Here is a 23,574-nt window from a genome sequence, read left to right on the forward strand (position 1 = left end):
ACACAAACATTATGTGTGTTCTAATATGTATATTTTTTTTAATGAAGAGAAAAGAAAGAATCTATAAACAAAGAAGATTTTAAACTTTAGAGGGCTAGGAAACTAAACAGACTTCATAATAAAACTCTGTGACAGCACTGCATATGCTGCATGAAGTCCTTAGGCAGAAAATATCAAAGAGCCTGCAGTCAGCGAGTCAGGTTTTCTGCCTGCATTACTTAAAGTGAAAAGTAGGCTGCAACTATGAATTTCAGATAATTATCCTGGCAACTTTCAGAGCAATTAACATTTCCTTGGCTCAAGCAGAAACAAATGCTGCTATTACACTTTTCTCATAACAAGTAAAAAAAAAAAAAAAGACATTTTCACCAATACTGTTTACATTATATTAATGAAAGAATAATAATTTTTGCTTAAGCATCAAGGCCATTTTTTAAACACATCATAATAAAAAAGTATTCCATCTTAAAAGAGGCACAATCTGTGATGAGAGATGCTTTGCTAATAACCGGAAGTTATATGCAGAGAGACAGAATCAAAATGTTGTTATGTCAGAAATATGTCAGTTTTGGTTCAGGAGTATTATTAGAGAATCATCAGCAACAGATGACACAGACTGATGGCTTGATGTTTTCCACGCTGTCAATGGGGGATGCTCACATTTTGGAATTCATTACATGTATCAAAATTCACAAAGAAAAAATGTGAAATATATAAATAAACTTAGTTCTCCAACACACAGCAAAGCACAGATAAACAGGTGACTGTTCTGGGACTCCAAAGAACCTTTAAAACATTATTTTTTGAGTGTATCAGTGATTGCCCATGGTGAAATCCAACAACTAAGAATCAGAAGTGGCTGATTTGAACAAATTCTTACCACAAAGCATCTCAACCAGAGACCACAAAAACAACAGACCACAGCGGGATTCTTGATGAAACAGATGTTTGGCTGCAATACTGTTATACAGTAAAATGGATCAAGGTAGCAACTACCACGTTGTCATCTCCTGTTGACAATTTTTGTCTCAGATGTAAAAACAGCAGTTTGATCAAATTATGTTTCAAACTGTTCTGCTATCATTTAGAGAAGTATGAATTCAGGGAGAAACTCGAAGGTAAAGAGGATGCAGCTGTTAATTCTGGAGGGTTTAGGAGAATTTAACAAGGTGTAATGAGCTACTGTGTCGCCAATTCTAAAGTGACTGCATTCTTCTGGCATCTGAGTGATGTCCAAGTGAGCTCACCGTAGAGGCAGCTCCAGCTGCTGTACGGAACCTCTTGACGTCCTGTCCGGCGGTGGCAGCTTCCACAGACAGTCCTCTTTTTACAGCACCGCCACTTGTCCCTTCACCGCCAGTTCCTACTTCAGCCTCGGACTCCGGCTGCAACACCAAATTAAGGGACAGGACAGGACAAGACAGGATAGCATACTTATAGTTAAAAAAATGAAACATATGAGTATATCTTGTCAAAGTTCCTGAGAAGCTCATACAGGGTTAGGAGTCATTAGTATTTATGGAATATGACTAAGAAAATGTTTTCATCTTAATGATGAATGCCCTTTTCTTGTAAAACTTAAAGTATCCACAGCCTGCAGTGATTCATTAGTAACATTTTAAAGTTAAACACATCATTTGGTGAAACAGTTTGAATGTGTATGTCAACAGGACGTCTTGTTGCTTTTGATAGTCACAAGCTGACAAGACTGACAATTGTTAAAGTAAAAAACTGTAGTTGGGACAGCCTCTTTTGCTTGCTTTTTAGGTGCGATTGTATCTGTGTATTTATCGCAATTCACAAACACCTGTTGGTCTTTGATCCTCTGTAACTCCCATTTGATGACCACCTCGGCAAGGTCCACAGCCAGTTTCCTTTGCTCTATAGTCACACTTGGAGTGAAGCCCAGACGCTGCATTGCACTGATCATGTGCTGCACCAGGTGGTGGCGCACAGGATAGTACACCTGGGGAGGGACCACAGTAAAAATATAAGTAATAATATACAACATTTTTAAGCAAATACATGTTATAAAAAAATAATAGTGATTCAACACAATATATAGTTCTATATTTAGCATTCTAAACACCAAGTGTCAGGTAGGACTTTTCTGCATTTCCCTTTCCTAAGGCATCAATGGCAGATGGGCACTGATGCCAACGGCAGAGTTAAAAATGAAAGGAAGAAGTTCACATGAGCAATGAAAGCCAGCAAGGTTGAACAGACGACAGAGCAGTAAGTTCAAAACTCAAACTTCAACATAAAATGCTTTTGTTGCTTGGGGCCTGCTTTTTGCATTCTCTAGTTTTATCCCAACATCCCAAAACTTGAACTTCCACTTTTGGCAAAAATGCAATCTACCAGATACCGAATCCAAATATTGGAGAGAGGGAAACAAGTGACCAACTGTGCAGGATTATAAGCTTACAAACTACTCTGATTTGCATTTTTTTTTTAATAGTTTGCTTCATTTTCAGAACATCTTCCCTCAACTTCTCTCACCTTATACCATGATGTTAAATGGATAGTCCTGCCAGTATCAACACAAACTGACATCTATTGCCTTGGCAACCAACCAAAGCAATTTAAGTGTGAGACCCTGTTACTATCTCCAAAATCACTGCCGACCTGACCAGAACCCCTGCCTCATGTCAGCTTCATCTTGCTACAAGATATCCGGCCAGCCTGCCCACAAAGCATCATTATGATGAATCAAAGGCAACTACATTTATTTAAAAGAAGAGTGTAATTTTTCTACACCGCCGATTCACTCTAGATTTTGGGGTGATAACACATACTAAGTTCAACAAGATGAACAATCACTCTGAGACATTGAGTCAGAGGAGGCAAACTCTGAAGTCATATTTCCACTTAGTCTCAAGGACATGATGACACACACTTAGCCTGGAGCATTCACACTCTCAAGCGTCACACTCAAGAGTCACTTAGCTTCATCGCAAACCGAACTGAGACTCTCAAACACACAGACAAAAGAGCAAGAGATGAGATGTCTATCTGAGGGCTGTTGCCAGTGTCAAAGAATATTAAAGCTTCTCAGTTTGAGGGTAATTATAGTTGATAGAGCAGGACTTCACAGCCCCTTTATGAAAGTGTGGCTAAGCCCTGTCCATCACGTGTGCACACAGACAAACAGCACACAATCTCTCTATTTCTTTATCAAACTTACACACACGCACACACACACACACGCACACACAAAGTCTCTCATCTGTCTGTCATTATCTCCTCCCCAGCGTAATTATGCTGATGTGATTACATTAGATTAGTCATCTGGCCCAGTGAGAGCAGCCTGTCAGTGAGAGAGAGAGGGGCGCTGAGGAAAATGTCAGTCTTCTGCTGAGAGACTGTCGCTCTCTGACTGGCGAGGCGGTGAACATCAGCTGAAGGAGCGAGAGGGCAGAAAGTGTCTTTGAAGTTGAAAGAGGAACGCGAACATACAGGGCCAATGATCCTTTGGGGTGTTGACTTGGGCTGCAGACAAGGCACTGTTTGACTCTGCCGATCACCGCTGTGAAGGGTGTGTCTGAGAATGTATCTGCATTAAGGCGATTACAGGAAGTCACCATTAGCTCCACTGCCCGTTGCAGTTAATGATCCAGCTTTTGAGTAGGAAGCATTTGAGCGTAGCGCTGTTGTCATGGCTACTGCCAATATGAAACTCAAACTTCGCTAACTAATGTCATGAAAACTATAAATCGGGCCAAACACGATTAATCCAACTTTGAACATTGTTCCTCCATTCCCGTTACGACTGGTGAACAGGTAATTCAGGACACTCAATCAGTAAAAATAGCTCCTCCACTGTTTTCCCCCCATGTGGTTCCCGGCAGTTGCCACAGGCACACTGAGCAGTGAGCTCAGCTGGCAGCAGCAGCAACAAATAGCCGTGCATGCACGGTAGAGTGGCAATGTCTTCTCACTCCCTGTGGCAGCAGCTTACCTCAGTTTACCATAAAAGGTACAGTATAAGATGCTCATATTCTATAGTCAGTAATCTGTCATCCTTAGAGAGGTATTACTTTGTGTGGTCTAAATTGTGATGAACGCCACAGAAGGTTAATTACAGCAGAGCGCACAGACACGTCCATCATGATTACTGTACATTATAGGATTCAGATTCGCTTGGCTTGATCTCTCTGCCACACCCAGTATGAATGAATACACTGGGGATCAATACATTCAATGATGATGGGCTGGCAAGAGGAAGTGCACTATTGACCGCCTCCAAGTAGTTTTGTGTGTTTTCTATCTACTTACCCTGAAGTGCTGCACTATGAGATGCAGTATGTGGACCAGCTGCGGTACAGTGTGACCTTCCTCCACAATGATCTTGCGAGTCCAGTGGGTCAACATCTGGTGGCCGTCCTCCATGCGGGCGGGCACGGCTGGGGTCAAGATGGCCATGGCCTGGCGAACGATGGCCCGGGCCTCCATGGTGTGGGCTTTCAACAGGCTGTGGAACACCTAAACAGAGCACAAACACCAAATCTCATTTGGTAACATACCTTCTTTCCTTCAACCGCTGTATTTCCTTTCCTACGCTTTCTTATGTCATTGGATGTGGGATATGAGATGGAGTAGACAAGCACACACATACACACCCCTATCACATTCTCAATTCCCCTATGGCATCACTTTCTCAAGAGGCACTATTTGCACGTTAAGTGTCCTTGTAAGTATCTTGTTTTCTATCGTGTATTCATGAGTTGTAATTTCACTTCAGTTGAGCCTTTGTCATCTTGGTGTTTTGCTTGTTTCGCCTGTTTTCCCATAGATTAGCTTTACAAACTCATTTGGTGCTTTTATATCTGCTGCACAAACATGCCATATTTTATCTTTGTCCTCTGTTGTTAACTGTGTGTCAACTTAAACCCACGCTCCACTGAGTTTCTTTCCCCTCCTCCTTACCTGCAGGACAATCTTCTTGTGAATGGCGAACTTTGCAATGATGTGTGCCAGGAGTAAGTGCCCACTGTATTTACAGGCAGGGTCCACACAGGCTTTAGGCAGAAGGCAGGGCCAGGCGAAGGTCATGAGGCGCCGCAGCTTGCTGTTGCGTGACTTGTTGTTGTCATGAATGTGATGGGGTGCGTGCTCCACCAGCAAGGTGGAGAACTGCAGCAAGCAAATTCGCAACGAGTCCAGCAGGTCAGCCTGCTTCTCTGGGTCCAGCACCTTGGAGAGGGGATGGGAGAGATGCCGGATTAAAGATTGTGAGAAGGGTGAAACTTTTTTCACACTGTACATCTGCAAGGATTTGACCATGTTGATGATAGATACCACAACAAATCAAGTGGTATTTTTCCAGGTGGTGAGATTTTTTGTGTATAAAACAAAAATGGAAAGAAATATCACTATACTTCTATCATTAGCTGATTTACAATGGTAGAAGCTATGAGTGCATGAGTTTGCAAATCATTCAAATTTCAAGCTAATAAAGCAGCTTTTACAGTACTTACGGAGTTTTTCACTGTGATATTATGTCTTTACTAAATGTTTCTTTTTGAAGTCTGTTCAAAGTAACTGAATTCTCTCTGTGAGGAAAATGCAGCAGAACAATTCTTCTCAACAACAAGCTACTGTCCTTCCAGGGCATGAGAGGTTGAGGTGTTGCTGTAATTATAACCAGTTGCCGACAGAGGTCAATAGAAGTCTAACATTACTTAATGCCCCTTATGTACATACATGAGAAAGATAAAAATGTTTCTGTTTTCTTAAATTGCCTGAGTACACTGCAATTCTGACTAATGTTGGCTTCCCAAAATTATATTTCATTGGCAGTGTAGCACAAAGCAATCTATTTTTTACTCATACTGACAACCTCTTAGAAAATGACAGCTCCCCATTCAACATACACATCACCATCTGAATCCCCTGGAGAGGAGATACAGAGGAGAGGAGAGCAGACAGAAAGAGGGAGGTGAGTGAGAAAATGAGTTTTAACCAGACCGTAGAGGAGCCATTAGCAGCCATTAGGACTGGTGTTAGTCAGTGATGAGATCTGCCACAGCACAAACAAACATGCTGACCTTTAGCATGGTCACACCGTGACATTTACACTAGGAATTATAGTCTGGTCTGATGAATGAAACGTGATGGAAATAGAGGACCAGTGGGATGGTGGGAGGATGGGAGGGAGAGGGCAAAACAAAGACAGATGGAAAATAGAAAAAGGAAGAGGAGAAAGATGGAATGACAGCAATTAAGTGATCAAGTAATGTGCGGAGGACATGAGAGAAGAATCAGAACTGAGTGGGCTGTAGTTGATGATGACTGAGAGTATGGAGATGTGCTGGACTGATAAAACATTATGAGAGGAAATGCAGCAGGTAATGAAATCAGAGAGACGGATGGAGAGACAAAGCTGTTGAGTAATGAACAAAGGAAGGGCGGGGGGGGGGGGGGGGGGGGGCAAATGGGCTGAATGTGAAAAAAAGATGTTGAGAGGAGGAAAAAGAACGCACACAAACAAATCTGTGCAAGTGTACCTTAGTGATGAAGACACTGGTAATGCTTTCAGGATTGTCCCCTTCAGGGTTGGGCGGTCCAAGCAGCTGCTCACCTTCCCCCTTTTCAAAGCTGTGTAGGAAGGCTGGATTCAGGATGTGCTGCAGCACCTTTTAGCCGGGAAAAACACAAGTTGAAATCATTTTACTGATGGAAGAAACTACTGAGAATTTCTCACTTTACTTAGGGGAATATGCAACCTTCACTCTTTCAGGTTTCCAAAAAACAATAACAGATGATTTCACTGACGGCACATCAACAAGCAGAGAGGAGGAACTAATTAGTGAAATCACCTAGTGTGGTCTCAAACTCAAAAGTTGCAGGAAAGAAAAACCTGCACACTATCAGCTCTCCATGGTACACAATTAAGTGATGAAATCGTAATCTACTCAAAAATCTACAATAAAAACACAGGGACCTTTTCAAATTGATAATAAGGAGGTGAAAAAACTTTGATTCATTAGAGGTAAAAAAAACAACAACTCATGAGCCTGAAGACAGGCTTGAGGCACAGCAATGTCAAATGTGACCCTTAACAATGGCAATAAATGATGTGACATTTTAAAAGTCAGTTAAGAAAACTATTTCTACTCTGACATATTCTGTTAATTAATACATAAGCATTGACAGCAAAAACTTCCAAACTATCAACAGAGGCCAGGCATAAAACACTATTTACTAACAAACCTGCAGCGATTGTTACCAGGGATGTGCCCGTGAAGACAAAGGCTTGATTAGCTAGTAAAATGCAGAATAACCCGAGCACAATACAGCTTAACGACTGCATTTATTAAAGAACCTGCGATCTGTTAATGAACCCCCCTATTCAATCCATCACTGGGGAGGACAGGGCATCGCTCAGTGGAGAACGAGCTGTGGCAGCATATGTTCCAGCTCCTCCATTAGCACATTATTCACACGTTCTGCACAATGTACACACATGGTTGATAGACTCACACATGCATGCAGAAACACATGCACCCCTAAATGAAGACACAAAGAAAATGCATCGAGCACCGGTCTGTTCTTCAGTCTCATCTGTTCCTATTAATTCTGAGCTTCTCTGACATCAATCACTGCGCGATCGCAGCATATTTCTGTAATACCATGAGATGATGTGCTCCTACAGGGTGTGTGTGTTAGTGCATGTGTACGCACACAATACCTCTGGGCAAGCAGCCTAGATCTCGTTCTGCAGGTGTCTTAATTATCTTAAATCCCATTTCCATACCCGTAAACAAATAACAAGTGAGTGTGTGTTGCGGTCCCGCTAGGGTTCCTCTCCAACCAAATTAGGAAGGAGATAGTGACAAGCTGGGCACAGAATATGTATCATCCACTACCAGTCGAATAGATTGGTTAAGTTATCTAGTCTTATTTCAGTCTGGGCAAACCACAAATTAGGGATGTGGGAGTATCAAATTTTCACACTATGATTATTGTAGGTAAAAATATCACAGTAAACGGTATCATCATGATAATCATGATCCCCTTGGATTTTATTCACTGAATAGTGGTCTGTATGTTGCAGCTTGGAGTCATAAGAAACAGCATCAATCAAAAACACTTTGAACTGTAAACAAGAGTAGGTTGTTGACTGGAAATCACTTTAAATGCAGCCCAGTGTCTGTGTCTCTTATACGCATCCATTCATATTTTGAAGATTTATGTATTTTTCTTGATGAAATTGACAGATCAATTTCTGGAGCGTGAGATCTTTGTAGTAAGTGTTATCTTCTGGCTGTTAACAGTTAAATTCATTTTTAAAAAGGCAGAGAAATGTGTTAGCTCAAACCACTAGCGCTGACTGCCTCTCTACACACATCACCACTAACAAACAGCAGCAGAGCTGAAGCTGACCTGTGAGGTAGAACATGATGTGTGTGATCTTGATGCAGGGAGTTTTTCAGTCAGGTAAAATGCAGCTCTCTCTCTCTCTCACTGAACATTACAACTAAACACGCAAAAGCCAGCTGCGCTTCAGTGGGTGGCTAATGGACAGTAAATGTTAATATAGATGATCATGACCAGAGTATCTAGCTCAACAGACAGGAGTCTGGTTCTCTGTGTTGGGGTTGTTCTGCACCTGTTTAACCAGTAGAAAGCTCCTTCCTTGTGGCTAAACAAAATCAAACTGCTAATGAAGGCAGGAGAACTGTTTACATTGTCCTCTGAAAACAATGATTATTATGGTAATGAAGGTAATGGAAATGGTTGGCGGTATTGATACCACAGTATATTTTAAAAAGGAATACCGGCACATCTCTACCTCAAACCTCACATAATCAAGGTAAGCAATTGAGTCCAACTGAAACCGTCTTTGCAGTCGAAAACAATGTCAACATGTTTTTTTAAAATGTATTGGTAATAGTTTTGTATTATCAGAATGAAGAAAAAAGATCTTTGGAAAAATATCAGAAATGCTCCTTTTTGTCTCAGCCAGCTGCGAGGGCATGTCAGTGGTTTGTTTGATTGACATTAGCTGGCAAGCTACCGGTGTGACATCGTACAGAATGAAGACCAAGTAAACAAACTGCTGTAGCTACGAGTCATGGACAGACAGTGTGTTGCTGACAGGGATTTTGAAGAGTAATGACCAAACCAGCATCTAACTGGACCGAGGTGACATTTTCAGGTCTGTTAACATGCTGTTTACTGTGCTGCAGCTGAGCAGCTAATTAGCTATCTAGCCTGCTAACTGACATTACCGATGCACCTTTCTCCCGGTGAATGTTTAATTGGGGGCTCATTCAACAAGCTAAGGTGCAGAACAAGATGTGTGTTCATGTTTGTAAATTCAATAAGAAGTAGACTTTTAGCAGGAAAGCTAATGTGGGTTGTTCTTCGGAGTCTGTGGCTCTTGTGTTGTGTAACAGGATGTTATCAGGCTCAGCGTGACTGTCTGATAGAACACCACGTTATCGCTTTATGCAAGATTTGATTTGCTGTATCGAAATAAGGTCTCCTGCTACACAAGAGGATGATGGATCCGTATTTTGGTTTTTAGTTACTTGCAGGGAAATGTCTTCACTTGTAAATTTGGATTCCTCCTGTTCAATCTATTTTGTTGTTTACATACACATGCTCAGGTATATAACAGGTACTGACAAAAATATCCATAAGTTGTTTCAACTTAACATTATACTTTGATTTCAATCCTCACTTAGGAAACGATACTAGCACAGCATATAGACACATTCTGCTTTGTAGAAAACTCTGCTACAGTATATGTCAGGCTGGGAACAAAAGAAAGCACTCGAGCAGAATATGAAACAGATGCATTGTGCTTCATAAATTTCATACACGTGTTTGCTTGTCTGCTTGAAATCTATTCCATGAATAGTCATATACTTTTGAACAAAAAGCAGCACAAAGAGCATTTTTCTGTAATAATTGGATAAAACAAAAGAAGCGATACAAGAGCAGCATAAGGTGAGTCTGTGCCATCACAGATGATTCATTTGCTGCTGTCCCACACTGTCTCTCTCCTCTCACTTACACACTCTTCTCTATGGGTACATCTCAAGTCTCTTATTTGATCTTTCCTCGCTCCTCGCATGAACCGTAAGTCAATCTGGACCGCCATTTTAGAGGCAGTCTCAAAGCTCTTATTTCTGCGCTGAGGAGCGAGGATTGAGGAGCGAGAAGGGATCTCTGAGGAGCTGTGAGCGAAGATACGCAAGAGCAGCCTTCACTGAAGTCTTTTACCGGCCAATACGCCCCCTTATTGGATATCAGTTATTGATTGGACGCTGCAGCTGATCAGACTGTCTGATACATCACAACATCACTGAGTGGAGGCAGATTACAGATTAAACTCAAGTTTATCACTCCCATGTTTTATATTTTGTTTTCTGATTCACCATCTAGTTAAAAATCTGTGTTAATTGTCAGTCTGATCAACAAAAGAACCATGAACAACTTTTCATTTATTAAAATTTTTTTTCTTTTCATGACCTGTTATTTCCCCCATTAACTTTTATTATGGATAAAGTTAAAGTAATGGAGAGTCTGTCTGTCAGCAAGAAACACATTTTAACTTGACATCAATTCTCGTCATTTCCGTTCATTCACATGTGAGGCTGAATATAATCCTGAGTGCAGGGTTTTGTTATGAGTTACATCATTTCCATTTTCCCTGAAACATTTAGGCCAATAGATGATTTCCAGCGTTCAAAAGACACCCAAATCATATTCTGGGTTATTAAATAATGAATTCACAATCAGAATATCAATAAATACAGACGCAAATAATGAATAAATAATATTACTACATTCTGCCAGTAGAAATTTTTCATGTGCCTCTGAGCAGGACACAGTACACGGTATAAATACAAAATGCAGGTTTTTATTCATGGTTTCCTTGCATGTCTCCATGCATCCTTGGTGGGAGGGACTAAGACGCAAGGAAAGGACGCAAGTGACGGAAACATGGATGCAATTAAGAGACTTGAGATGTACCCTGTTTCTGGCTCCAAGTGAAATATTCTCCCAGACCCCTGTGATGCTACACAAGAAACTTTGCCTCTATCTAACACCCAGGCATACTGAGAACACACACACACACACACACATACACTCGCAAGTGCACACACACACGCGCGCGCGCGCGCACACACACACACACTTCCCTTTGATATTATGCCTCTGGGAAAATGCTAAAGGCAATTATTTAAATGTCAGGGGAGGTAACACACACACGCTCGTTCTCTTGCTCACGACTCGTACACCAATAAACACAAACATGTTCACACATCAACACATCCTCTCTCTTCCTGTCTGTCTGTCTCTCTGCCCAACATGTACAGCTAGACTCTGCTGCGCACCAGAGGATGACAATTAAGGGAAAAACAACAATATGAGCAAAATTCTGTTGGGGGGGTAGAGGGTGGGGGTATTGCAGCTCTGCTAGCTAAGAGAGTAAACTACTAAAAATTCTACCACAGCATTTCAGCTGGGAAAGACACAGCACAGTGAGTTGGCTGAACTCTCTCCCCTGCCTTTATTTTGTCTCCTCTTTTTTTTTTTTCCTCTCAGAGTCCATATGCCACTGACACAATGCAAAATGAACATGAGCAAAAAGGGCAGGGTGGAGTGAGCAGCATCATAAACACAAGTGTATGTCCTTGGATTTGGGGTCTGAGTGCATTTGTCAGCTTCTTAACAAATATACTATATATATATATATATATATATCATAATAATGATAATATGAACATTAACACAACATTAAGATTGATATATATTAATTATATATATACAGTATTTCCTAATCATGTATTTGAGTGTATGTGTGCATGTGTACAGTTGTGTGTTCTTGCCACACAGCCATTTGGTTATGTGCTATGGTGTGCCAGGGCAGGCCTTCCCCACTGACCCGTTTGTACTTAACAGCAGTGCTGTTGCTCCTCTGTGCCAGGTTGTGTGCCTGTTACAGCTGTTCAAAATATGTGTGTGTGCGTCTATCTGTCTGTGTGTGTGTGTGTGTGTGTGTGTGTGTGTGTGTGTGTGTGTGTGTGTGTGTGTGTGTGTGTGTATGCGTGAGTGCATGCATGCGGGAGAGTGAGCTTAATTAAAAAGCAGCCTGAATGATTGTAATGCTTGGAGCAGCAGGTCAGGTAGAGAGGACAGACGCATTCATCTGTGAGCCTCTAAGGGTCTAGAACCAGACAAAATGACCTTCCTGACTCTATCAAAGAACTTCTGGTACAAAGCACACCAACCATAAAAGTCACGCAGATCAGGTCCCTAAATGCCTGCATTTCCCATATTGAGGAAGCAAAGTAAGTAAGCTGAGGTGACGCTCTGAGAATTTATGCAACATGATTTATAGTGTTTTATTCAGTCTGGGGCTGGAGACATGGCTAAAAAGCCCAGTCAAAAATGTGTTTAAAGCTTATGGGCATCCAGAATTTAAATCTATTCTCCCATACAATGCAAAAATACTAAAACCTGATTCAAATATTATAAATTAATAAAACCCTAAATGTGCCCCAGTTTTACAATAGCATATTTACTCAATTATATCTTTTTATTTAGCAGGCTTCATCAGACAAAAATAAATTATACCTGATGTCCTATAATCCTAATACCACCATTGATACAATTCCATAAGTCAGACATTTTACACATTGTACAAAAAGAAAAACACAAGCCTATCCTTCAATTAAATTTCATTCAGTCCGTCATGTACTCCTTCCTTCTTTAGAAATTCTCTTGTTTCACAATGTGAATTGGTTCAGGCTGTGGGTAGGTAGCCAACCATCATCTGAATGTCAATTCTAAAAGCTGGTTGACAAAATTGTGTAAGTCATTGGAGAATTTCAGGTCCCTGTGGCATGCAGTCGTAAATTGACTTTCCTGCTCTGATTGCTGGTGTACGTACCTTGGCTTTGAGCTCATCGTTGAAGTGTGGGTCATTGAACTCGACGAAGCGGAAGAACAGGGCTCGTTTCTGGGCAATGGAATAGTTCCTGGGAATCTCCTCCTCCATATATTCCTTCAGGAAGGTCATGTTGCATAAGAAGCGACCCGTAAAGGCTCGCAGCAGCTGGAACAGCAGCTCGATCTCAGAGTAGTTGCGCCTTTTGAGGAGACAGGGGGTCAGTCAAGTTCAATGTACTGGTCGAGATATGTCTAATGTCATGACACTATACAACAGACCTTTCAAATAAGATACATAACAATGTGACTCTGGTCATTTGTTACTTTCACAATTTAAAAAAGAAGGTTGAGGTGTGCCCCAGTAGCCTACTGGTTGAGATGGATGCTACATAACCGCGACGTCTGCAGCTCGATTTCAGCAGCGGACCTTTGTTGCTTGTAAACCCCCCTCTCTCTCTCTCTCTCTCCCCTTCTTTTCCTGTCAACTCTCTCCACTGTTGCTATAATAAAGGCACATAAATGCCCTAAAAATATATATGTATTGAAATAAACACTCAGTAGGTGATTTTTTAATTTATAACCTAACCCTAGGATGAACCTAACCCTAACCCTAGTACTGCGGGATTATCATACAGGCCAAGCCTAATTCTTGATATTCTCATTGTGATTACAATTTCACTTTGATAGAACTGCTATTCGGCTAGATACATACTTTGTGTAGGCCTATTTTACTGGATATGGCATTTTAATAAGGCTTATTTTTCAAAACACATCATAGTTTTGACAGTGTAAACTTTACAGCAGAGCACTGTGCAGTCCACGCACGTTAATTTCCTCAGTCACATTACCTGCTCCACTCCCAGGTTACACCAAATATCTATACTAAAAACTCCATCTGTTGTCATGTCTCCCCTAAAATATTTTGTTACAGAGGTGGCTTGGTCTGAGGGTGTATTTTCAGCAGCACAGACACTACTGAATGATAATAGAAATATTATAAGAATACTCCAGGCAGCAGGGTGCCTCTATGATCCTCTGCAACTACATGTTGCTACTTGTCACTTTGATCATGAAGGTGACACTACTCTATAGAGTATATAGGCTACAATATACTACAGAATTTAGTATTTATAGTAAATAGTTTAGAGAATATTATAGATCCAAGAAAAAACTGACAGAAGAAAAAAGGCAGGACAGGAGAAAAAGGCGCAATCACAAATCCATCTGCTACTCTGCTACTAGCACCACGGACAGCGCCATGGATATATCAATACACACACAGCACAGTTAAGCTACTGATATTTCAGAGTCCACCCCCCCCCCAATCCCTACTCAAATCGACTACTTCATACACTCTTAACTATCTGCTGGAGTGGTTGGGGGTTAATTGCAGGGTTTGAACTTAACATTTGCCAAGTGTCTGGTGCACCATGTGTGTTACTTTCTTGGTGCTCAGGCAGAGAAGTGGGTTGAGAAGGTCAATCATCATTGGAATGTCATTAAGTTAGTTAAAGGTAGAAACTGCATTAACTTTAAATAAATTGCATTATTAGCTTGTGGGCCTTACATAAGCTAATAACTTGAAAACTGTACTCAAAGGGTAACTTAAGTCATCATGTTTTAATTTCAATTAATCGCATTGTGTTTCTCATCAGTTCATAACCCAGATTTTGATATCAAATGGCCATTTTCAGGTCACATGACAACTTTGTACAACATTTATGCAACTGTCACCCCTATTACAGTCCAAACAAGAGTACATACTTGCAGTAGCTAAGCAGACAGAAGGCCAGCAGCTTGGGCTCCTTCCAGTTGGTGGCAGCCATGTTGTCTTTGCGATGTCTCTCCTGGAAGGCCTCGCTGACCCAGACCCGCCTGAGCTGGCTCACCAGGGAGTGCTGCCCTGCCAGCCAACCTTCATCATTCTTCACTATGATGCTGATGATCTGAGCAGAGGGGATGAAGGAAGAGTTAAACAGTATTCAGATCAGGATGAAGTACCACATCATCCTAATCTGTAAAAGTGTGTCTAAAGGATGTATACCTGGCAAGAATTTAAATGACAACATGTATACCTTAATCGCCTGAAACTGCAGGTCCAGTCTGGCTGTGGTGGTAGAGGGAGATCCAGGTCGGACAGTGGCTGCAGTGCCCGCAGGAACCAGCAGCGGAACGAAGCGGTTGGGATTGGAGGCCAGCACATCTCTTAGAGGCTTGGCATCTTTGTGTTTCAGAAAACTCTGTATATGGAGGCATACATATACTGTAACTACAACACCAAATTACAAAAGGCTAGAGAGAATTATGTTTGCATTGGATCAAGAACTGTAACAACACATTTAAAGTAACATGATACAGAAAATTGGGAATTTGTACTAGGAGTGATCCATCTCAATGTGGTGTTAAAAGGACTCAGAGCCTCAAAACACCTAATAAATCCCTGATTTTGGCTCATACTGAGGCAGCGAAAAAGCAAAATGCTGTTTGAACAGCAAATCTGTCTGTGAAAAGACTAAAGGGATAGCTCCTTAGAGCTCCCAGTGTCTGACCATGAACATGCGGCTCCACTGGGGGTCGTTGAGCGTAGCCTCCATCATAAATAGCTCCACTGTCTGAGATGGGTGACGTGTCAGGAACTTGATCAAAGGCTCTCTGAATGGACTGCCAGCCTGGCAAAAGAGGGAGAGAAATAGTAGCGTGGAAGGAAAGGAGAGAAACCAAGGCGAAAAATGTGACAAAAGGCAGAAAAAGGAAAGATGGGAATGATTTTTCTGAAAGCAGATTAAGATTCTATCACTTCCTTGTGAAGCTGAATAGCATAGTATAATGTGCCATTGGCATTATCATAAGATGTAGATCAAACAGGATTAGGAAGCTCATTCCTTAATATCATTATCAAGTGATGAGGATTTATTGTAAATTGATAATCTATTTTCACACTACAATCTGTAAAGTAATGTCAATGACCAAGCTGTAAGATACTTTAAAACATAACTTACATAACACTTAATGCCAATTTCCTCATCTTTTTACATTGTACAAATAAATTCTGATCCAACTCTCCTAAGGGATTTATTTTTTTACAACTACAGCCTTATATCACCAAGGAAAACTGCAATAATGAACCACAAAAGCACCAAACGTCTTCTGTAAGAACACATGTTGGTAAAAAAAAAAAAGAAAAAAAAAAGTTGCATGTTAAAAACAACTAATAACACTATCCATATCTTTACCTTTCTCTAATCACTATTCAGTCCAACTGGAGTGGAGTTTGTTTCCTACCTCTATGAGCATAGCCCTCTCCGTCTTCATGACCACTTCCAGCAGAGGTTTGACCAGAGTCTGCGGTGCGGCTGGTATCAGGTGGAATAGGTTAATGATGGCAGAACAGATCTTCATCTCCTAGAGAGAGAGAGTCAGAGAAAGAGAGCAGAGGGGAAGAAGGGAGTGAATGTAAGTCTTGGAAAGATGACAGTGCTGGACACAGACATCATTTCTGACAGACAGTCTTGATGGACAGCCACTGTGAAAAGTCTAGGATGAATTTTAGTCAAACGACTGAAAATGCGGTCTGTGTTTCTTTAGGTAGATAACTTCGACTCGCCTGAGTTCTTGGATTACAAACGCACGGGGCACAAACAAATAAAGGACAGTATGCATGATTATTTCTATAAACCATATATGTATCTTGGAGGTAGAAATGTCACTGGGGAAAAGGGGCGAATTGGACATCTCTAAACAGTCAAAATGTGAGGTTAGAGCGAGGCTGAGATGACAGTAACGTTTCTGAAGACGACCACAAACACACGGACACAGAAATACAGGGCAACTCCACCAGCACCACTACCTCGACATTGGTTCAGTTCACCAGCATGACATTTGGTTCAACTAAGTTTCAATCACTGACAGAGAGTCACCAACAGAGGGTGCGACACCAGGTCACATCTCACCTCAACGCCCTCCAACGCAGGCTGTACCGGAACGGGAGACAATGATAAGAGTCAGCAGAGCAGTATGTATGCATGTTTGTGTGGCTGTGTCTTTGTTCCATATTCATACTCAGTCAAATTAAGTCTTTTAATTTTCCTATTTTTCAGACTCACACCTCATTCCTACACTATATATAAACCTTCTTTCATGCCTTCATGTTTGAGGCCATCCTGCTTGGTCCTCGTCCATCCCTCTTTTCCAGTTTTTATCAGTCTTTGACCCCATGACCCTGGCTTTATTGTCACTGCCAGCCTTGCTGTCAACAGGCACAAAGACCAGGAGTTGGGGGGTGAGGCAAAGACAAAGGGCCAATTTGCATTTCATTAAGCGCACCGTTTTGAGATGGGATAGAATGAACTCTCATAAAGAGAAGGGAAGAAAAAAAAAATTCTACATTCTTCATTTCTACGAGGGAGAGACAGCTGTTTTTTTTCCACCTGTTTCTGTCTCACCTTTTCTCTGCCTTTAAAAGGTTATCTGTCGGGGAGATAATGAGGAGACGCAGCACCGGGCCCACCACCGCCTGCCTGGCGCCTAATTAATCATTGATTGTAATATGGCCACTCACTACTCATCTGGGAGGAGGCCACACTGAGAAGGTGTTGTCTACATGTGACTATGGCTTTGTGTGTATAAGAAACAATTTCTCGACCCCCTCAGTGAGCGCTGTTTGGTTTAGGAAGGACAGATCAACTGAACAAAAAAAAAAAATGGATAGCTGTATTGACCTGCTTCTAATGTATTGCATCCTTCTGTATTGAATTCAAACAGGAATTCAACTAAGGTAAATGAAAGAAACAAAACACATCTACACGTTATGAATGAAGCTTTACATGTGCATCACATTTCTTAGAGCTGTAGGGTGTGTGTGTGTGTGTATCGGGGGGGACTCTGTCTGTCTGTGTATACTCACACTGCCATCACTCCGCTGGCCTCCCTTGTGTGTTATTACAACCACCTCCATCCACTTCCTCAGGTGTTGCTGACAGAGACAGAGAGAAAAGATTGAGACAGTGTGTAGGTGTAGCGTGTGTGACCAACGCACCGACTAGGACTGAAAGAATTACTCAAAATCTCGACAAATAAACAAAATCTCTGCTGCAAAGCTTTGTTCCATTGTGAAACTATTATACAGGAAATGAGTGTGCAGACAATAATTGCTAATTTGCTAGTGGCATATCCATTTAAATGCTCACTACCATATGCCACAGAAACAACACCGACATGTTGTAAAAATGCAGTTCTTGAGCCATGGTCTTGTGTTAATTGCTGTTTTAATTTTTTACAATTTGATTAACCTGCAGAATATTCAAACTTTGCACATAATAAAATACTTAGACATATAATCTATAGCTGAAGTCCTAGTAGTACAGTTAAAAAGGTTTTTATTGCCATGTTTTCCATGTTGATGCCATGATAACTGCTGTGCTGTCGGGTGTTTTAAATAACAAGACAGCAAACAAATGTTGCAAGATGACAAGAGGAGGTTTCTCACCATCATCTGGTCACAGAACTTGTCATTGAAGGAGTTGGGGAAAAGACGTGTGACAGAGGTTAGGCGGTTCACCACGTTGAGCGTCAGGCTGCGATAGTCACCCAACATCATCAGTAAGGGGCGCATGTGAGTGTGGATCTGGTCCACCTCGATCGTAGCACCCTCCAGGAACTGCAAAAGAATACAGAGTCACATCATTTACTATTTCAATAAATGTTTTATAACTAGTACACTTAATAATTTTAAATAAACAAGATACAAGTTCAAATACTGAGGGTAGATTGTAAATATATGTCTATAGAATTTTGTTACGTTATTATCATAACTAAAAATACATGTCTGCTTTACTCTGATGTTATTAAGCTTACATTTAAAAAAATCCATTATAGCTTCAAAGTATTATTCACATCTGTGACCAGATCTTTTTACCACCCAAGGCATTAAAACAAATCATTTTCCGTGTACATTAGACCTGGCCTTGTCAGGCTCTCTAGCCCTGTGAACTGCTCACTAACCCTTCTGTCTCCATTAAGGAACTAAGGCCACTCAAATGAGGGCACAGCCAGTCGTAAACAAGCACACATGCCAACACCAAACACTGATGACGCACACCCGCACCCTCACACAGAAGGGAGGGGAATGATGCATGGCAGCCACATTCATTTTCCTCTCAGCGCTGAGAACAAACACTCCATCCTGTATCGATCGGGCCATGGCAACGCTCATTAGTGCTAGCAGGGCAGAGATGAAAGAATGGAGAGAGCAGGCAAAAAAAAAAAAAAAAAAAAAATCACAGGATAGTGAAAAGGAGTGACAGTGGTAAAGAAAGAAAATGAGGACACAGAAATGGAGGTGAAAGGGGACAAAGAGCTTGGGGTGGATGGATAGAGACTAAGAAGTTATGGATACTGTGATGAATAGAGGCAGGACTGGTTCATGGAGAGTGTGATAAAGCAGAAGGAAGTCCATATGAAGATAACTGGGTGGGGAAATGGGATGAGGGGAGGATTTATAAAGGACTTCTAAGATGGCAAATGGCATGATAGAAACAGAAAAAGACAGGAAGCAGAGGAAGAGGACGACGGAATACAACATAATAAAAACTATACTTACAAAATAAAAAAAACAAAACAAATAGATAATATAAATATGAAAAGGACACATCTTGATAAAGAGGTGAAGGCAAAACAGGTGACAAAGCAGGGTGCCATACAGAGGTGTGGAAAATGTGATCTTAGAAAAGATTTAAAGAATGCCACCAAATCCACAAGTCCGATTCTGTATAGATTGCTTTGTAGCTAAAGGGCAGAGTGTTTAATCCAGCTGTAGAAAGGTCACGTATGCGGGTCGTAAGGTTGTGTTTTTGCTCAAAGGGAGTTGAAGTTGAAGTGATATTCCGCAGGGCTACAAGTAGTCAATAACATCTTAATATCAATTCTAAAACAATTTGGCAGCCAGCATAAAGATGTTAAGATAGGATTTGCAGATAATAAGGGTGCGGCATACCTCGTGACAATTTGCAAATTCACAATTACCTCATGAATACATGGAAAGCTAATTTTCCATGTCTGGTGTTGGAGCGGGTGGAGAGAAGAAAAGCTTAAGTGAGAAACAAAAGCGGCAGAAATAAAAGGATTAGACATGTTGCACTGACCTTCCTCATGCATGCCTCTCCTGCTTCCTGCAGTTCATTGTTGGTGGAGTTGAGGGCTTTGAACAGAGCAGCAATGATCTTCTCTCTGGACTGTGGCAAGTAGTTACAGGCTGCCAGGGCATCTAAGCAAGAAGGAAGAATATGAATAACAGTGACTCTCTCTTTGTGACAAGAAAGAGAAAATCAACTAATCAAATAAAAAAAATTCAAGTATGAGAAGTCAGATTATTTAAAAAAGCTTTTAAGATTTTAGTGAGCTTGTTACTAATTTAATTCACTCAGTGCTAAAGCAAAGAAAGCAATAAAAAGTAAAAATGGTGACAGTCTCTGCTAACATGAGTAGTTTTAAGACCATTAAATTATAATAAAATCTGTCAAATTGATCTTCCCCAGACACAAGGTTGAGGATTATTGTTCGCATGAAAGCAGGTATATAGCTTCATTTAGAATGACTTGCAATGAAAAGACAAAGAAGCACCATTTGCAAAATACCAACATTACAAGGAAACAATATCAAGTGAAACTGGGTCTACTCACTGAGAGCGGCGATGCGGAGGGGAACCAGGGAGGGAAGGCTCTTGTAGCACGGCAGCTTCATCAGAGCAGCATCTTCTGCCTCACATAGATTCAACAGCTAGAGAAAGAGACATAGAACAATAAAATTCAGAATCAATCAGTGTACTAAAAGTGGTCGTTTAAGATATTTAGGTGAAAAGCAGTCCACAGAATGTGAAATGTTTAAAGTGATGGAACACAGATTTGCGTCTGAAACACCTTTACAATATATAAAACATTGATATATGATTCATTCATTCAGATGGATTTTAATACGGGAAAAAAAACAATCAGCTCATCTAAAAGTAGAGCTTACAATGTGATTAAATGTTCTTATACACATAAAAACAAATGAGGTAAAAAAAAACAAAGAGAAAAACTGAATTTGCTCAATTGCTATTGACTTCTGTATCTTGCATACCTCTGTATAGAAGACCTTGTGCTCCATGACATTGAGGTCCATGGTAAAGAGGCGGGGCTGCAGGGTGGTGCAGAAGGTGTTGCCCTCCATCAGGCCAATCTGGGCGTTTGCAGGCTGGTGGCGCAGCAGGTGTTTCTTGGGAGGAACCATATCTTGCAAAACCTGAAGAGAGGGAATCAATCAGTTCATGTGGATTAAAGGACATTTTGTATTACACTCTCAAGATTCAAAGTCCAGAGACTATCAGAAGGTATCAGTCCAGGGTGATGGGACACACTCCCTTATTGTAACCTATTTTAAGTTTAAGCTGATAAAACAGGTGCATTTTACATACAAGTAAATCATGATATACAATTATAAAAAAAGTTCAGTCTTCAGCTTCACCTCTTTGTGTGGTTCCATAATGACAGTGACACTCTTGCCGGTGACCTGGGCGAGCACCTGCAGGGAGTGCATGGCTTGCTTCCTGACGGTTGAGTTGGGGGAGGTCACCTCTCGGACCAGGTCATGTGTGACCATGTGGAAAGACTTTTCTTGGGCAGCCAGCAGTTCCTCGGTCTTTTCTTCATCTTTCAGTGGAGTGGCACAACGCACCAACAACTGCTCCAAGGTGGTCTTAGCCATGGCTACCGCTCCATTCGACACCTGAGTTAAAATCAATACATAAGTACAATGCCATAGCAGAGAGAGTACAGCAGTCCAACAAGAAAAGAACGTTACAAATTGTAACAGTGCACCTGCTGCAAGCGTTTGTAAATGATCAAAGGAGGACAGAAGTCTAAAGAACAAATGGAAGCTGGTAAATCTTTACACTTAATAAAAAGTTAACAGAGGTAATAAAATTCTACTCCTTTTGACATTATTTGCTAAACATTAGCTTAAGTCTATCTCACCTCTCCTGTGAGGTCCATCATGACAAAGAGGAGGGCCTTAAGAAAGGTGAGCTGGTTCTGTAGCACCCAGATCAGAGGCAGTCTCTCCATCAGGAACTTGATGGACACCACACCACCAAGCTTGGCGTACCAAGCCTGCTCGTAGCAGCACGCACACAGACGCTCCACAATGTAAGAGAACAAGGGCAACTGGCATGCCTGCAGGCCAAGATGAATAATTGATTCCCATTTAGAAATTACGTACATTTAAAAACAAAAAGCAAACACATAGGAGAATATTTATTAAGTAACTAAAACTTTCACAAATTCACAAAAAACTGAAAACTCCTCCCGGTGACTTACTCTCTCCTTGGAGCCGAGGATGATGCTGGCTACGTCGAAGATGACTGCCAGAGCCACCTCTCCGATCTTACACAGCTCCTTCTCCTCATAGGCCATGCAGATAGCTATGGCATCAATCAGAACCAGTGGATCCATGCCTTTTGAGCCGTTCTCCTCGCTGTGGAACATGGCTGTGCTCGGCTGGCTACCCAGCTGGTAGCACGGCAGGAGAAAGGGACCTGGGATGGGGGGGGGAGGACAGCAAGAGATATGAAGGAAAATAAAAAGAATTGTGTTTAATATGAAATATATGAGATTAAAGCTATACTCATGTACTTGTTTAATAATACGGTGGCTTTATTCAATTTTTATTAAATTTCTTAAGAAGATTTTAATGAGATCAAAGAAAGTGGAGAGAGACTGATATTCTTGTGCAGCTGGGAAACAAACACCAATCCCAGATCAAAACAGAGAGCTAATATTAGATGTAGAGAGTAAGAAGAGTTTGAGTCCCTCACCACACTGCTGAGCCACGGCGACCATGGTGTAGTGACGAATCAGGCTGGCTACGAAGGGTAGCGCACTGGGCCTCAGGTCCTTTATCACTGCAGACATGAATGCCCCAGTCAGAGCCTGTTCAAAAGTTCTGCGAGCAGGTGTGTCCTGAGCCTTGTAGCGGTGAGAGATGATGACACTGGGGATCCACTTCTCAGTGAAGCTGATGGGGGGAAAAAAAAACAAAACAACACACACACAATGAGTAAGAGGACGGCGTATTAACAAGGACAATACATTCACATTTTTTGAATTCAAGGAATCCCAACAATAATTTAAGCGTTAGTGTTCAGCCATTTGCCAATTATTTCATAATGACAATCAGGTCTGCAGTCCCCCAGCCTGCATCTCTGATTCTCTTTGTTCTTTAATTTTCTCTCTTCTCGGTTCCCTCTTGTCTTTCTACTCTCCTGCCTCCCCCTTTCTCTCTCTTAGTCCCCTGTTGGTATTTTTGTTATTTACTGCAGCTGAAGACAACTGGGCCGTGGTGTGATTGAGCAGCTGTTTTCTCCATGCTTGAGCTTGTGTTTTATGCCACACGCCAGGGGCAGACCTGATGGATCGCTTCATTTCATTATTGCCATTTAAAAGACTGCTCTTTGGAGGAGGAGAGGGAAGAGGTGGGCAGGGGGGGGACTGAGTGGAAAGGAAAGGAGTGGGCAAGGAATGTGGCGGGTGGAGAAAGTGAGGTTGGGGGGGGGGGGGCAGGGGTGGTATGGTTGACAGAATGTCAGATCAATTGCCCTTCACTCATTCAGGGGCCTGCCACTCCTACGCT

At 41.5% G+C, this 23,574-nt stretch overlaps 1 protein-coding gene across 1 annotated transcript in view; it reads right to left on the reverse strand.

The window, feature by feature from the left end:
* Window positions 1-23,574, reverse strand: part of LOC122970839 (transformation/transcription domain-associated protein) — an 83,336-nt gene that overhangs the window by 44,704 nt on the left and 15,058 nt on the right. Inside the window, exons 23-41 of the mRNA XM_044337125.1 lie at window positions 22,760-22,959; window positions 22,263-22,480; window positions 21,921-22,118; window positions 21,412-21,672; window positions 21,028-21,189; window positions 20,589-20,685; window positions 20,052-20,173; window positions 18,398-18,568; window positions 17,816-17,884; window positions 16,195-16,314; window positions 15,462-15,581; window positions 14,988-15,152; window positions 14,677-14,858; window positions 12,914-13,112; window positions 6,510-6,638; window positions 4,930-5,196; window positions 4,279-4,485; window positions 1,808-1,966; window positions 1,248-1,385 (exon numbers count right to left, since the gene is read on the reverse strand). Of these exons, the coding sequence (XP_044193060.1) occupies window positions 1,248-1,385; window positions 1,808-1,966; window positions 4,279-4,485; window positions 4,930-5,196; window positions 6,510-6,638; window positions 12,914-13,112; window positions 14,677-14,858; window positions 14,988-15,152; window positions 15,462-15,581; window positions 16,195-16,314; window positions 17,816-17,884; window positions 18,398-18,568; window positions 20,052-20,173; window positions 20,589-20,685; window positions 21,028-21,189; window positions 21,412-21,672; window positions 21,921-22,118; window positions 22,263-22,480; window positions 22,760-22,959 (3,184 nt within the window). The remainder of the gene's footprint in view (window positions 1-1,247; window positions 1,386-1,807; window positions 1,967-4,278; window positions 4,486-4,929; window positions 5,197-6,509; window positions 6,639-12,913; window positions 13,113-14,676; window positions 14,859-14,987; window positions 15,153-15,461; window positions 15,582-16,194; window positions 16,315-17,815; window positions 17,885-18,397; window positions 18,569-20,051; window positions 20,174-20,588; window positions 20,686-21,027; window positions 21,190-21,411; window positions 21,673-21,920; window positions 22,119-22,262; window positions 22,481-22,759; window positions 22,960-23,574) is intronic.

Source organism: Thunnus albacares, chromosome 20 (assembly GCF_914725855.1).
Source record: "Thunnus albacares chromosome 20, fThuAlb1.1, whole genome shotgun sequence".
Taxonomy (NCBI): domain Eukaryota; kingdom Metazoa; phylum Chordata; class Actinopteri; order Scombriformes; family Scombridae; genus Thunnus; species Thunnus albacares.